General features: G+C 43.4%; 1 protein-coding gene and 1 pseudogene across 1 annotated transcript in view; both read right to left on the reverse strand.

Annotated features, from left to right (window-relative positions):
* The window catches only part of LOC143299624 (mRNA-decapping enzyme 1A-like), a 34,334-nt gene that overhangs the window by 6,029 nt on the left and 11,358 nt on the right, over nucleotides 1-16,947 (reverse strand). Inside the window, exons 3-9 of the mRNA XM_076612917.1 lie at nucleotides 7,080-7,207; nucleotides 6,333-6,396; nucleotides 4,495-4,633; nucleotides 3,786-3,882; nucleotides 2,764-2,947; nucleotides 1,275-1,554; nucleotides 647-751 (exon numbers count right to left, since the gene is read on the reverse strand). Coding sequence (XP_076469032.1) covers nucleotides 647-751; nucleotides 1,275-1,554; nucleotides 2,764-2,947; nucleotides 3,786-3,882; nucleotides 4,495-4,633; nucleotides 6,333-6,396; nucleotides 7,080-7,207 — 997 coding nt within the window. The remainder of the gene's footprint in view (nucleotides 1-646; nucleotides 752-1,274; nucleotides 1,555-2,763; nucleotides 2,948-3,785; nucleotides 3,883-4,494; nucleotides 4,634-6,332; nucleotides 6,397-7,079; nucleotides 7,208-16,947) is intronic.
* LOC143300094 (5S ribosomal RNA) lies at nucleotides 1,650-1,768 on the reverse strand (annotated as a pseudogene).

The raw sequence follows: 16,947 nt of genomic DNA on the forward strand, positions 1-16,947 counted from the left end.
TAGAATATCTAATGTTAACGTGTTTTCACAAAGGATACATTCAACATCATGAAAAGTTGTATAATGTGCAACCAAATTATTTCAGGATCAGTGAAAAAAGTGACATTCTCTCAACAAGAGACGATCTGTGCTCATCTCAGATGTGAGCAGACAACTGTACATCCAGCATGAGTTTCCAAAACGTCATGTTCAAAATCTCTAGGAGGACTGCCACAGATGGAACCAAATAAAATTCTAAATTTTTTTTCCAGGTAAGACTAAAATTCTCCAAACCAAGCACAAACTGAATCCAAACTTAGTCTGCTACACTACGTATGAAAGAGTTAAGTGGACATCCCATTACTATTTTCAAATTTCACAACTTCTTGTTTTTTCGATTGTGTGTGTGTGTGTGTGTGTATGCGTATGTGTGTAGTTTATTTTTTTGTTTTTTTTTAATCTTCTTTTTTTTAAAGCGTTTGTTAATATCTTTGTTGAATGGTACTGCTGAAGGGTTTTATTCAAATTCCAAGACTTTCCCAGCCTGGGAAATGGTTCTCTAATTTTTACAAGACTTTTAAGATTTCATTGACTCTTTACAAACCCTGCATCTATATCTCTTCAACACCAGCATGCCAAACTCAACACGCACACACACACAATGTACCTTGGGAGCCGACTGTGGTGGTGGGTGTTTCTCAAAGTCCCCAGGAGTCATCAGTGTGGCAGTGGTGCCTTTGACTCCACCGTCCCCTGTGGGGTTTGGCTGCAGCTGTCAGACACACAGGCTTCAGTGCAATGTGATGTACACACCACTCACCATCAACTGTTGCTCCTACTCTCATTGTCAACAACTGCATCAACGACTGAAACAATCACAAAGTCTAACCTGTCTGCAGATGACTTATTCAATGGACATAACTATACTCAGATGACTTATCCAATGGACATAACTATACTCAGATGACTTATTCAATGGACATACTATACTTTGTGTGTATGTGTGCATATGAGTGAAAGCTGTTTTGTTGTTGTTGTTGTTGTTTTTTTGGGGGGGCAGGGGAGGACTGTGACAGAATGGACTTGAGCATGGCTGTGTGTGGTGACTTGGAATAGGTGGTTGAAAATAAAGTTACAAAGAAGATAATAAAAACATAAACATAAATAAAAAGTTACCAGGCAGCCAACTGAAAAAATAAGCATATTCCCACACAGACAGACAGAAACCATCACCAGATTATGTAAAACACACACAGACACACACACACACACACACACACACACAGACAGGTTACCTGAGGCATGGCGGGCAGACTGCCGCCCTGTCCGTCCCCGGAGGAGGCAGCGGCCACAATCAGGTTCAGCAGCTCCTTGGTGGAGGGCGACTGGGACATGCCGGCCTCCGCCCCCTGGCTGGGCGGGGTGGGGCCTGCCACCAGGCTGTCTGCACTGTGGATCTGCTCCCTCTGCTGGCGCTCTATCTCCTCCACCGTCAGCCCCCCCGTTGACACCAGGCTCACCGGCACTGGGGCCCGTGCCTGGGCTCCAGACTCCACCTCTGTCACTGACAGCGACCTGCACACAGCATTGTTCTTTAAAACAGAGATTGACAGAAGCTTACAGCTGGACTGACAGTGTCCAACACGCTCAGTCAGGCCTTGAGGAAGGAATGCCAACAGCACCTGGTGTTCCCAGGCAGTCACCCATCCAAGTGCTAACCGGGCCCGACGTTGCTTTATTTCCGTGATTGAACGACAACCGGTATTTTCAACGTGGTTTGGCCATAGGGACCAACAGCAAAGGGAAAGCTGTATGATCAATGGTTTTTCTACTGCATTTGAAATTCATTTACAGCCTAGACTTTTTGTGAACTACTATTGGCTCTCAAACTAGGAGACAAGACTGCACTGGTTCTTAATACTGCAGCCTTGGGGGCTAGGTGACCTTTGCAGATAGTCAGGATATAAACTGGACAAAACACTCTCCAAAATAATCCAATTCTATCCCAGACTGTCAGGACAGCAGTTGCCTCCACTGCTGTTCTGAAGGTCATAGTCAGACGTGACTATCATAGTGACATTTACATTGTGCCTATTTTTGGTTAGAGACCAAGCACTAACCGCATTACAAACCAAGTCGCTTGCACAACAGGCTGCCTACCTAGGCAGAGCTGACTGACAGCTGCCTTTGGGTGCTCATCACTTGTTCCCAGCGTCAGTCTGTCAGGCTTCAGTGACATGCACGCAAACATGTGCAGTTTCTCAAGGAGACAACAAATGAAGAAATGCTACACCACATCTACCAGGTGGCTGCCTGGCAGCAGCACAACACAATGCGCTTGGTCAGGCCTTGTGTGCATGCATCTATATTTGTGTACCTATCAAAGTTGATTTCCTCTACAGAATTTTGCCAGATGACAACATCTGGGTTCTCCTTATGGTTCTGGGTTATCCTGACATGGGTTCTTTTTCAGTGCGTCCAGTGCATGCTGCCTACGAGACCTTGTTCATCAACTCATCCTACTGACTCCCAGTCGAGCTTGGGAGAAAGGGTGAGACCGGGAATAAAACTAAGACCCTCTTGGACACTGTGTTGGCAGATAGGCACCCAAACCTCTTGGACACTGTGTTGGCAGATAGGCACCCAAACCTCTTGGACACTGTGTTGGCAGATAGGCACCCAAACCCTTCTGCCACCTTCCTCCACACTGACTATAGTAAATAAAACCCAAAAAACCCAACAACAACAAAAAGAATGTGGCCCAGCACTGCGGAGTGGGAGTACCTGTGCAGGGGGTTGATGGTGACGTCAGGCGGGGGGTCCCCTGTGTACTGGTCCACCATGCCCCCCGGCCTCTGCTGCAGCTGCTGGGTCAGCTTGACGTTCTTAAACAGCTCCTGCAGCTGGCTGGGGCCGTCCCCGCCCATCGCCACACTACCACTGGCCAGCCCCACACTGGGCCCACTTTCTGTGCACACACACACAGACCACAGCCTGATGACATCCACATCGTCAGGGACTTTAAAGCATGATGTTAAACACATTCAAAACCTTCATGGCATATGTGGGACTGCTGCTTTTTACAAACAAACAAACAAACAAAAATCATTTCTTGATGGTGGTGGAGCAAGCACAACTGCTTTTTTTTTTTTACATCCAGCCTTCAAGGGCAAAATATTTCATTTAGACAAGAAAACCTAAAACAACAACAAAACAGAAAACACCTTTCCATGTCTTTTGGACTGTTAAAGTTGTATCCTGTATCTTTAACAAGGAGGGATAGGAAATGGTCAAAACTTAAAAGCAACATGTGAATGTAAGAAAAACAGAACCAATAAGTCAGAAAGGAGACACCAGAAAAAAATTGGGGAAGGGCGAGAGGGGTAGTGTTTACAACTATGATGAGTCCACTACTGCATCCACACAAAGGGATGATTAAAAAACCTAGGTATGATTCATACATTTTCTAGACCTTTTCCAGACCAGACTGAAAATGTTCCACACCAAATTTAAACAAAAAATTGTTGCTGACTAAAAAGACTAGCAGATATCCCAGTATCCGTATTGAATTTTCATGACGTTTAACTTTTTCTGATTGATTTTTTAAATGCATAAAACTCCGTTGAATGTGACTGGTCAAAGGTTTTATGAAAATTCCAATACGTTTCCAAACCCTGAGGGGGCAAAACTGGAAACGGTTCTCTCCATTTCCCAAGAATTTTCCAGACTTCCATGACTGTTGAAGACTGAGAGTTGACAAGCATGAAGAAGAAAAGCTTAAAGGTGACTGAGGTCAAAGCACCTACCCCCTGGCAGCTTGACTGGAGTTGGTTTTATCAGCTGTGGACCACTTGCGGTGGAGGATGAAGAATCCATGTTCTGTGGCTCAGGACCTCCTTTCGTCTGGTGAAACCAAACACAATGTCAAGGCTAGAGAGAGAATACAGGAGAAACAAAGCCTCACAAATGAAGAATCAAAAGTAATACAGGGCTCACAAACAGGTTAAAGACCACTTGAGAACTGGCACAGTTTTTCATCTTAGGGGCATGGTGAATTGGTGTTCTGTCTAGCAGCAGTGCCAATAATAATCTTACAATTGTCTTGTTGGTGTCAGGAAAAGATGAAAGACACTAAAGCAACTCAGGTCTTTCCCAGATCGGTTTTTTATGGCAATGTGCTCATCACTACATGTTATTATTTTGAAGCAAGCGTCAAGAGTGCAGGATATATTTCTTTGTTTTCAGGTTCCATGCTTTTACTGCTGCATCTTTTCACATGGGATAGCAATACCACTCACATATACTTTCAAAGTACACATGCACACACACACACACACACACACACTCCATGCACATACAGGCATGCATGCACACATATAATCACACTTTTCACACCGGCATCCCCAATGACCACCTCCCCTGCCCCCACTTCACCTTCTTTGTCTTAACAGTGTGGACAGACCAAAAACTGAAAGACTACTACCACTGCATGCACAAACCAACGCCACAGTTCACCTTGCTTTCATAACGCTGCTGTGCTCCTGACAGGATCTGCATGATGTCCACGTTCTTTTGACCCCCAGGGCGCGTCACTTTGCAGTGGGCGGCATCAGCTGCACTGGACTGCTTGCTCTTCACCGCCTCCTCCTGTAGTCTGCACACCACTGTCACGTCACACACACGGCACAGCACCACATGACCGGCAAGGCAGAAACCATGGACAGCATGGAGCTTCTTCTCCTGCTTTTGTGGGCTGCAACTCCCACGTTCACTCAAATTTATGAGTAGGCTTTTGTGTGCATGACCATTTTTGCCCCACCATGCAAGCAGCGACGGTGTTTCCAACCCACCTATGATGATATAGATTACAGGATCTTCAATGTGTCCATTTGATCTTCTGCATGTATATACACATGAAGGGGGGTTCAGGCACTATGAGGTCTGCACACATAAGGTCAGAAATCAGAAAAAATTGCCACCCTTATCCATCATCTGTTCCGCATCCTGGGCATCTATCAAGTTTGCATCTGAAAGATGCGGTTTATTGTGACCTATCTTGTTATGCATTCTGGTAAGAAGACACTGTTTAATCACAGATATAATATATATGTATGGATTGGGAGGTTACAGGATGGATGATATGTCTGAAACATAACTGACAGCTGGTCCCTGTTGTAATGTGCATGGCTGAATGTGACGAGGAATGATAGTCAGACAAAGTAAGGTCACAACAGAATGCCAATGAGGAAACGCCCACAATGATAACCTGAAATGATTTAAAAACCAGTTTCTACATCAGTTCATAAATCTACATGAACCGGAAATCAAAGATTTCCTTGCTTGTGAAACAGTCCACATATATTAATTTTTTTTTTTTAAATACAGTTAAAAGCATTTGACCTCCTTCAGGGTGGAGGGTGGACATCCCAAAACAAGATCTCACATTCATATGGATCAACACTGGTTCACTGAGATTTCTACTTCAGGACTTGTCACCAGTCTTCTAGTTTTACAAGGTGCACAGAGAAACAAATGAGAAGATTTCCTCTACATTTTGACAGTTCTGCTTAGCTTGTGTGATCATTTTTAACCACAACTAATAATCAGATTGTAAATCACCACAAAAAAAAAAAAAAAAAAAATCTCTGAGTAGAATTTTGTGTGGCCGGCAAACTTCTGGCACTATTGAACATCAATATCTAAAGTTAAGATACTTGTATATATGAGGGGATGACATCAATAACACAACTCTGATCCCCCCATCCATTGCAACACAAAACCAGATCTCCCCCCCTCCCCCCCCAAAAAAAGCAACAAAGCAACAACAACAAACACAATCATAGTGTTCTGATTTCAAAAAAGAAAGAAAAGAAAAAAAGGAATAAGTGAAAAAGAGAAACAAAGATTTGTTTTCCAGTCACCTCACAGATGCCATTCCACTTCACATGTATAATGAGCAAATGCAGGAATCAGGTCCACTGCTACTGTACAGAACTAGGAGATAATCCTTTGTGTTCCTCACTTCCTGGGTTGTGAAGCAAAAGCAAAACTGACATAAACTGCTTCCTTTCCATTTAGTGTGAAATGGCCTATTTTCTCTTTCGTTTCATCAAACTGCCCATGCTAACATAGCTGTGATGGAACTGCCTCAAAATACTTCCTTTCAATTCAATGTGAAATGGCCAACTTTCTCTTTTGTTTCAGCAAACTATGCACATTTTAACATAACTAAAAAAAATTTTTTAAATATAACCCCCCCACCCCCAACCAAAAAAAAAAATTTTTTTTTTTTTTTTTTTTAATCAGGGGTTGAAAATACCCATCAGAATTTCAAAACTGAAAGCGGTACTCACTTCTGCATCAACTCTCCTACTTCCTCGCACTCTGTTGGCTTGTAGAACCATATGCCTTGAATCCCTGCAATACAACAGAACAGAGGTCACTTTACTTCTGCAACAATGTCTGCCTGATATTTCACTGCTCTGTTTGCCTGCTGCACACATTCCATGTTGCATGTGCCTTCATTTGTAGTTGCAATTCAACTTTTTCCAGCAGTGACCAACTTTTCAGGCAAGATGGTGGGCAAAGAAGTTGCAAAATGCGTTGTCAACTAGAATTTGTTTTGTTAGCAATTTTTCAAATTTCATTTATGACTTGCCACACTGTACTGTAGGCTTTCATTTTTTCCCCCCTGTCTACACGTTCATTTTAATGAAATTATAAGCATCCAAGCACAGGTTAAAAGCAGTGCAGCTGAATTTTCAAGGGCTTCCAAGAAGGGATCTCAAAGCTGAAAGACTTTTCATTACTTCCAAGGTGTACAAAAACCCTAAGGTGAAAATAATACAAAAAACAAACAAACAAAAAACAAGACAACGACAACGAAGAAGAAATGAACCAGACACTGAAACTTTACTTGTAACACACACAGAAAAACAAATTTACCTGTCTTTTAGCAACTTACGACAGTGCAAGACAAAGAGTGGAAAGTAGAGAGAGGAAAGTGGAAAAGAATCAAATGATCACTGCTACACCACGTGTTTCTTTCACACCTTTTTCTTTATGAAAAAAAAAAAAAAAAGACTGAAAGCTGTACTGACTGCGACCACAGCGATAGAGAAGGAAAGGGGTCTGGATCTGGAACTCCAGCTGGTCTGTGATGGGCTCCACCCAGTTCTCCAGGGACTGTTTGTTCAGGATGATCATGCCATGGATAGGGCAGGCTGACCTGCACACCAACACAACAACAATAATACATAGCCAACAATACACAACAATACTGTGTTGTGTACTGTATTACTGTTTTGGTCACAACTGATTTCCATGTGTGATATTCAGGCTGCTCTCCCCCAGGAAGAGTGCGTTACTACAGTACTGCACCATCCTTTCTTTTCTTCCTTTCAGTCTTTTTATTTTCTGTCTTCAAGTGTTTCTTTCACTAAGATTTTTCTACAAAATTTGGACAGGGACAACCCTTTCGTTGCCGCTGTAGGTTTTTTTTGCATGTGTGCTAAGTGCATGCTACATCTGAAACCTCTGTTTATCGTCTCATCTGAATGACTAGCATCCAGACCACCACTTGGAGGAGGGGGTGGGGGGTGGGGGAATACTGACGGGTGTGGGATTCGATCCCGTATCGTCAGATCATCTTGCTTCCCAGGCGGGCACGTTACTATTAAGCCACCATATAATCAACAGCAACTGAATAATATAGCAAACGGCAATTTCTTGGTACAGGCTCTCTTAGTAGAGAACAGCAAAAATGTAGTCAAAGGGAACATTAAACACTATAACCAACAACAACACAGCTAACAGCTATGTACAACAATTATAATAATAACCATCATCATCATAATGGGTATTTAAAATGCGTTTTTCCTCCTTAGCACAAGGGCCCAGAGCGTTAATAATCATCATCACTGAAGAAAAAATATAGTCATCACAAAAAAATTAACACAGTACTTGTTAATTATGAGCTGTGTGTTTTTTTGTTTTTTTTTTTTAGCATGAATGCATTCATGCGTGCATGTGTGTGTGTGTGTGTGTGTGTGTGTGTGTGTGTGTGTGTGTGTGTGTGTATGCGCACACACACATGCTTATGTATTTTGCACATGTGTATGCACCCCTATGTCCACTTATCCCCACCCTCCCTCTGCTCTTTTCCATGCTCATTGTCTCTTTTCTCTCTGTATTCCCATCTCCACATTTCAGATTCTTCCCTTCTCTCTTTGTCTTTGCCTGCATGCCGAGTCTTTCTCGTATTTCCAGACTATACTCTTTTGCTTGCTTCTCCGTCTCTAATCTGTTCATCTCTGTCACCTGTTTCCCGTTCTACAACGCATCCACTCCTTTCTCTTTCTCCCTCGCTTTTCACAACACGTCCACTCCCTTTTCCAGTCTCTTCACAACACGTCCACTCCCTTTTCCAGTCTCTTCACAACATGTCCACTCCCTTTTCCAGTCTCTTCACAACATGTCCACTCCTTTTCCAGTCTCTTCACAACACGTCCAACTCCCTTTTCCAGTCTCTTCACAACATGTCCACTTCCTTTTCCAGTCTCTTCACAACACGTCCAACTCCCTTTTCCAGTCTCTTCACAACATGTCCAACTCCCTTTTCCAGTCTCTTCACAACATGTCCACTTCCTTTTCCAGTCTCTTCACAACACGTCCAACTCCCTTTTCCAGTCTCTTCACAACATGTCCACTTCCTTTTCCAGTCTCTTCACAACATGTCCACTCCCTTTTCCAGTCTCTTCACAACACGTCCAACTCCCTTTTCCAGTCTCTTCACAACATGTCCACTCCCTTTTCCAGTCTCTTCACAACATGTCCACTCCCTTTTCCAGTCTCTTCACAACATGTCCACTCCCTTTTCCAGTCTCTTCACAACACGTCCACTCCCTTCTTCACAACATGTCCACTCCCTTTTCCAGTCTCTTCACAACACGTCCAACTCCCTTTTCCAGTCTCTTCACAACATGTCCACTCCCTTTTCCAGTCTCTTCACAACATGTCCACTCCCTTTTCCAGTCTCTTCACAACATGTCCACTCCCTTTTCCAGTCTCTTCACAACATGTCCACTCCCTTTTCCAGTCTCTTCACAACATGTCCACTCCCTTTTCCAGTCTCTTCACAACGTGTCCATTCCCTCCTCTTTCTCTCTCTCCCAGTCTCTTTTCACTACACATCCACTCCCCCTTCTCTTTCTCCCAGTCTCTCTTTTCACATCACATCTACTCCCTTCTCTTTCCCAGTCTCTCTTTTCTTCACGATATATCCACACTCCCTTCTCTCTCTCTCTCTCTTTCTCCCTGTCTTCCTTTTCACAACACGTCAACTCCCTTCTCTCAACCCACCCCCCACCCCCAGCCCCGCCCCCCACTTTCTTTTTCTTTTATCCAACATCAGTTTACATAAGACACCTAGCGGCAGGAAAGAACATAAGAGCGTGATCAAAAATCTAAGAAGAGTGCCATCAGGTGGGTTTATTTGGCCAGGCCATTAATGATCGATGCTTAGGCCCACGGAATCAATACCTCCCCCCGTTTACCTTCCTCGCAACATCAACGCTTTCACCGCCCCATCCAAAGGAGAGATGGAGATGGAACAGGTGAGATGCTGGGAAAGTAGCGTTGCATTACATTTCACAATTACATTGATCTTGAACAAAACTTCATGTTTCGTGTGTGCACAATATGTGCATGCACGTGTCCATCACTGGGGTCTTAATTATTTTCCAGTAATAAAGTATTGCTGACAATTTGTTGTATGAAACATGTATTGGGATTATAATGCGAGATGTTAACAATGTCATGGACACACTAGCGTGTACCTGTTTAACTGTTTTTATCTTATTTCTTTTTTTTCTTTTTCTTTTTTGTTTTGTTTTGTTTTAGTTTTAATTTTCACTTAAGACTGATATATTGAAAACGGTGACCAATCACGTGAACCTTGTTAACATCTTCTGTACCACCCAAAAATGGGTGTACAGAAATTAACTGTGTTGTTCACTGGTCACTGTGTGTGTTCTGAGTGTGCACACATGCACACAGACTGAAAAAGAAAAAAAGACCAAGAAAATGAGACAAAATAGATCAGTTCATATTCATAATATTAAAGGAATAACTGAATAATAAGGACGTATTTACATCATGTTAAATCAAAACCCATCACAGGTGAGAAGGGTGCCACCTTACATGAAGAAGATGATGCATTCAGTCTTTTTTTTTCATTTTTGGGAGAAGTCAGGAGACATTTTGTCAAGAGTCTCCAGGTACACAATCAGGAGATATTTGGTCAAGAGTCTCCAGGTACACAATCAGGAGATATTTGGTCAAAAGAGTCTCCAGGTACACAATCAGGAGATATTTGGTCAAGAGTCTCCAGGTACACAATCAGGAGATATTTGGTCAAAAGAGTCTCCAGGTACACAATCAGGAGATATTTGGTCAAGAGTCTCCAGGTACACAATCAGGAGATATTTTGTCAAGAGTCTCCAGGTACACAATCAGGAGATATTTGGTCAAGAGTCTCCAGGTACACAATCAGGAGATATTTGGTCAAGAGTCTCCAGGTACACAATCAGGAGATATTTGGTCAAAAGAGTCTCCAGGTACACAATCAGGAGATATTTGGTCAAAAGAGTCTCCAGGTACACAATCAGGAGATATTTGGTCAAAAGAGTCTCCAGGTACACAATCAGGAGATATTTGGTCAAAAGAGTCTCCAGGTATACAATCAGGAGATATTTGATCAAAAGAGTCTCCAGGTACACAATCAGGAGATATTTGGTCAAAAGAGTCTCCAGGTACACAATCAGGAGATATTTGGTCAAAAGAGTCTCGAGGTACACAATCAGGAAACATTTGGTCAAAGGAGTCTCCAGGTACACAATCAGGAGACATTTGGTCAAAGGAGTCTCCAGGTACACAATCAGGAGATATTTGGTCAAAAGAGTCTCCAGGTACACAATCAGGAAACATTTGGTCAAAGGAGTCTCCAGGTACACAATCAGGAGATATTTGGTCAAAAGAGTCTCCAGGTACACAATCAGGAGATATTTGGTCAAGAGTCTCCAGGTACACAATCAGGAGATATTTGGTCAAGAGTCTCCAGGTATACAATCAGGAGATATTTGGTCAAGAGTCTCCAGGTACACAATCAGGAGATATTTGGTCAAGAGTCTCCAGGTACACAATCAGGAGATATTTTGTCAAGAGTCTCCAGGTACACAATCAGGAGATATTTTGTCAAGAGTCTCCAGGTACACAATCAGGAGATATTTGGTCAAGAGTCTCCAGGTACACAATCAGGAGATATTTGGTCAAAAGAGTCTCCAGGTACACAATCAGGAGATATTTTGTCAAGAGTCTCCAGGTACACAATCAGGAGATATTTGGTCAAGAGTCTCCAGGTACACAATCAGGAGATATTTGGTCAAGAGTCTCCAGGTACACAATCAGGAGATATTTTGTCAAGAGTCTCCAGGTACACAATCAGGAGATATTTTGTCAAGAGTCTCCAGGTACACAATCAGGAGATATTTGGTCAAAAGAGTCTCCAGGTACACAATCAGGAGATATTTGGTCAAGAGTCTCCAGGTACACAATCAGGAGATATTTGGTCAAAAGAGTCTCCAGGTACACAATCAGGAGATATTTGGTCAAGAGTCTCCAGGTACATAATCAGGAGACATTTTGTCAAGAGTCTCCAGGTACCATAATCAGGAGATATTTGGTCAAAAGAGTCTCCAGGTACATAATCAGGAGATATTTGGTCAAAAGAGTCTCCAGGTACACAATCAGGAGATATTTGGTCAAAAGAGTCTCCAGGTACACAATCAGGAGATATTTGGTCAAGAGTCTCCAGGTATACAATCAGGAGACATTTTGTCAAGAGTCTCCAGGTACACAATCAGGAGACATTTTGTCAAGAGTCTCGAGGTACCATAATCAGGAGATATTTGGTCAAGAGTCTCCAGGTACACAATCAGGAGACATTTTGTCAAGAGTCTCCAGGTACACAATCAGGAGATATTTTGTCAAGAGTCTCCAGGTACACAATCAGGAGATATTTGGTCAAGAGTCTCCAGGTACACAATCAGGAGATATTTGGTCAAAAGAGTCTCCAGGTACACAATCAGGAGATATTTTGTCAAGAGTCTCCAGGTACACAATCAGGAGATATTTGGTCAAGAGTCTCCAGGTACACAATCAGGAGATATTTGGTCAAGAGTCTCCAGGTACACAATCAGGAGATATTTTGTCAAGAGTCTCCAGGTACACAATCAGGAGATATTTTGTCAAGAGTCTCCAGGTACACAATCAGGAGATATTTGGTCAAAAGAGTCTCCAGGTACACAATCAGGAGATATTTGGTCAAGAGTCTCCAGGTACACAATCAGGAGATATTTGGTCAAAAGAGTCTCCAGGTACACAATCAGGAGATATTTGGTCAAGAGTCTCCAGGTACACAATCAGGAGACATTTTGTCAAGAGTCTCCAGGTACACAATCAGGAGATATTTGGTCAAAAGAGTCTCCAGGTACATAATCAGGAGATATTTGGTCAAAAGAGTCTCCAGGTACACAATCAGGAGACATTTGGTCAAAAGAGTCTCCAGGTACACAATCAGGAGATATTTTGTCAAGAGTCTCCAGGTACACAATCAGGAGACATTTTGTCAAGAGTCTCCAGGTACACAATCAGGAGACATTTTGTCAAGAGTCTCCAGGTACACAATCAGGAGATATTTTGTCAAGAGTCTCCAGGTACCATAATCAGGAGATATTTGGTCAAGAGTCTCCAGGTACACAATCAGGAGATATTTGGTCAAGAGTCTCCAGGTACACAATCAGGAGATATTTGGTCAAAAGAGTCTCCAGGTACACAATCAGGAGATATTTGGTCAAGAGTCTCCAGGTACACAATCAGGAGATATTTGGTCAAGAGTCTCCAGGTACACAATCAGGAGATATTTGGTCAAAAGAGTCTCCAGGTACACAATCAGGAGATATTTTGTCAAGAGTCTCCAGGTACACAATCAGGAGATATTTTGTCAAGAGTCTCCAGGTACACAATCAGGAGACATTTTGTCAAGAGTCTCGAGGTACACAATCAGGAGATATTTTGTCAAGAGTCTCCAGGTACACAATCAGGAGATATTTGGTCAAGAGTCTCCAGGTACACAATCAGGAGATATTTGGTCAAAAGAGTCTCCAGGTACACAATCAGGAGACATTTTGTCAAGAGTCTCCAGGTACACAATCAGGAGATATTTTGTCAAGAGTCTCCAGGTACCATAATCAGGAGATATTTGGTCAAGAGTCTCCAGGTACACAATCAGGAGATATTTGGTCAAAAGAGTCTCCAGGTATACAATCAGTAGATATTTGATCAAAAGAGTCTCCAGGTATACAATCAGGAGATATTTGATCAAAAGAGTCTCCAGGTACACAATCAGGAGATATTTGGTCAAAAGAGTCTCCAGGTACACAATCAGGAGATATTTGGTCAAAAGAGTCTCCAGGTACACAATCAGGAGACATTTGGTCAAAGGAGTCTCCAGGTACACAATCAGAGTTGACAGATGCTATCATAAAGTAATCATAAGGCTTAAAGACACACTGTTCAAGTTTACAAGATTATATCATATCAGTCTGACTTGGCAAATACAAAAAAACAAATCCGGTAAGCTGAGTTGACAGATCATATTCTGTCAAAAGGTTGACAAACAAAAAAATACGACTTGGCAGATTTTGTTGCCAGAGTTGGCAGACTGCAGCTGTTTAGTTCCGGCAATGTAGGATGGGTCAATTGTCAGTGAACAGGTGTGGATGAAAAAAAGTCCAACAGGTGACGGTCCTGCCCCCATCTTCCACTTCCACACCCTCCCACTGTAGTTGAACTCCACCAATGTTCACTGTTTCAAAGGCTTGTCTCTTCCCACAGGTAGGGCAGGTCCAGTAGACAGTCGGCAAAAATCAATAGGAGTTTTCTGTTCCCGCATAAAATGCAGATCCAGTGGAGACGGTTTGCAGCAAAACAAAAAAGAAAAAAACCCCACCAAGACAGTTGGTTAAAAAAAAAAAGAAAAAAAAAAAAGAAGAAAAAAAATTTTGAAGCAAAATCGATCAATAGCAAAGAAAACTGCTGATGTCTGCATCCATGTGAGCACAAAAAACGTACACAACTGACTGGAAGTGAACACAAACCTGTTTGTGTCGGTGCATGCATGTACACACACACACACACACACACACACACACACACAGAATCACACACACACAGTTACACACACACACACACACACACACACACACACACACAAGTCACATGTGTACGAGCATGCACATACACACATTCGCTCCCATGTGGACAACATTCCTGAGCAACTCATGTTCAAGCAAAGCAAAATGTCCCCAGCAATTAAAACAGTTCTTCTGCAGCCCCTCAGTACTAAGCTTTTCAAACGGCTTTTATTGCCATCCTTCAAGAGATGGGGCGATCTTTCAAATCCCCTGGCACTTTTAAGATGGGGAGAAGCAAAGAAAATCCTTCCACTTTCCACTGACTATGGTAGAAAAATCGAGGAATGGGGGGGGGTTGGGAAGCAGCAGCGTCTTCTCGCACAAAACCACCTCCCCCATTCCCTGCACCACGGCAAAGGTACAGCATGACAGTGGGGGCTGAGGGGTTGGGGGGTGGGAAAGTGACATTTAAAAACATCTTCCTCAAACAGTGAGAGGGGAGAGAGAAAGAGGGGAGAGAAAAAGGGGGGAGAAAGAGAGAAGTGGGGTGGGGGCGTGGGGGGGCAGTTAGAGATGCGTATTCAGTGTGATACACGAGACATGCAGACAGAAGAAGAGAGAGAGAAAGGGGGGAAGAGAGGGACCACACACGAACAGGTGGGAAGAAAGAGAGGGGGGAGGAGAGAGGAGGAAAGGGACAGAGATGCATATACAGTTTGAAACAAGAGACATGCAGATTCAGAGAGAAAGAGAGAGAGGGAGAAAGAGAGAGAGAGAAAGAGAAGGAGGGATGACATAATACAGAAGATCAGGTGGGGAGGGAAAGAGAGAGAGAGGGAGAGAGAGAGGGGGAGAGCGGGGAGAGAGGAAAATGACAGAGATGCATATATTCAGAGCGATACATGAGACACGCAGAATCACAGAAATATGGAGAGAGACAGAGACACACACAGCGAGAGACAGAGAGAGTGAGAGAAGGGGAGGACAAAATACAGACAGAACAGGTGGGAAAAGAGAGAGAAAGAGGAAGAGCGGAAGGAAAGTCAGACAGGGAAGGAGGAAGGGGAGAGGCAGAAAGTTCCATGGAAACTGTGATGCTGTCATGTCGCGCTGACAGACAGGGACTCCAAGACATGCATATATACGTTCAGCCATGCAATGTACTGAATTATCGAATTCATCTGCAGAAGGTTATCATCACCTGTATCCCCCCCTTAAAGTGCAAGGTCAGTCTGTGAAGTTGAAAAGCAAACCAAGGCAGATTAACAACAAAATTTCCCTGTATAAAAAAAGATATCATGTCCTGGATTATGGATTATGCATTATATTTGTTATTTGTATTTAATGTACACAAGTCTGCTTTTTTGTGTGTGAAAAGTTCTTCAATCATTTGGTTGTTGACTGCTTAATTCATTAATTCTATCTTGCTTCTGAATACAGCATCTTAGTTCATGCATCTGCGTCTTTTTTTCCTTTCAACTGCCTGATCATCTTATATACTTCTTTAAACATTATTTTCAGTTTACTTGTTTCTTTTTTTAGGGGGTGGGGGTGGGAGATGCCAGGACAGGTGTCAGATACTGTGTCTGACAAGTGGGTCAGAAGTGGCAGAATCATGAGGAAGACATAGATATCATGTTTGAAGGAAAGGACCCCCCCCACCCCCCACCCCCAACACACACACACATCCCCCCTCGAACCACTTCCCTTTCTTTTGTCTTCAAAGTGGCTTGATCAAGCAGCCCGGCCTCCCCATAACCCCACCCACCCTCCCACCCCGGCACCCCAAGCTTCCTCCTCCCTCTATTATCACTGAGTTTTTACCTTTGTCAGGTCAGGCTGGCGCTGCTGCCCTCACCAACAAATGACTGCTGTCTGCTGTGCCACTTCCCTTCCTTGCCAGACAAGTGGAGAAAGAGAGGTGGGGGAATAGCGGGGGAAAACCAAAGAGATGGGAAAAATGGGCTGGAAAGGGAGATGGGAGGGGGATGTAGCAGGGGGCAGGGGAGGAGGAGTGAAGGACTTAATGGCTTACACGACACAAGGGAAGAGGACAGTAGGGAGAGGAAAAGGGGGGGGGGGGGGGGCAAGGAGAGGGTATGGTGAAGAAGAGCCAGTGGCTTGTCACCGTCTTGTAGCACTGTGTACAGCCAGGAGTGTTGCTGGCTGCGTGCACTGGTCACTACTATCAGCAGGAGGATCAGAGAAGAGAAAGCCACCAGGTACATCACTTGTCCCTCCCTCCCTCCTAGTCCTCTGGAGGTGCCTCCTCCTTCTCTTGTCTCCAATACCCGAGTCCCCACATTGTCCTGGCTACACACAACGGACATCGCTGGCACATAAAGTATTCTTTCACTATTTTTATTTTTTTGGTTTGTTTGGTTGGGCTTTTCCCCCCTGCACCCTAAACTGTGATGGTCATGACCTCCGAAGTGACTATAAAGCCATGTCTGCTGTGTGTTCCCAATTTGTGGTGTGCGTGCGAGTGTGTGTGCATCATGCGTGCATGTATGTGTTTGTGTGTTTGGCATTCCTGCTTTACCAGTGTTAAGCTTGTGGTTCATGCACCTAACATTCAGCAATGGGAAGAAGAAAAAAAAGTGGTTTGCAGTGGTCAGTTTCAACATGACGAAACTGTGGTTCATCTACTTTTTTTGCTTCCAATGTACGTACTGACCAAAGTGCGGCAGATTGCCTTCACACATCACATGATCAG

This window comes from Babylonia areolata, chromosome 25 (assembly GCF_041734735.1).
Source record: "Babylonia areolata isolate BAREFJ2019XMU chromosome 25, ASM4173473v1, whole genome shotgun sequence".
NCBI lineage: Eukaryota > Metazoa > Mollusca > Gastropoda > Neogastropoda > Buccinidae > Babylonia > Babylonia areolata.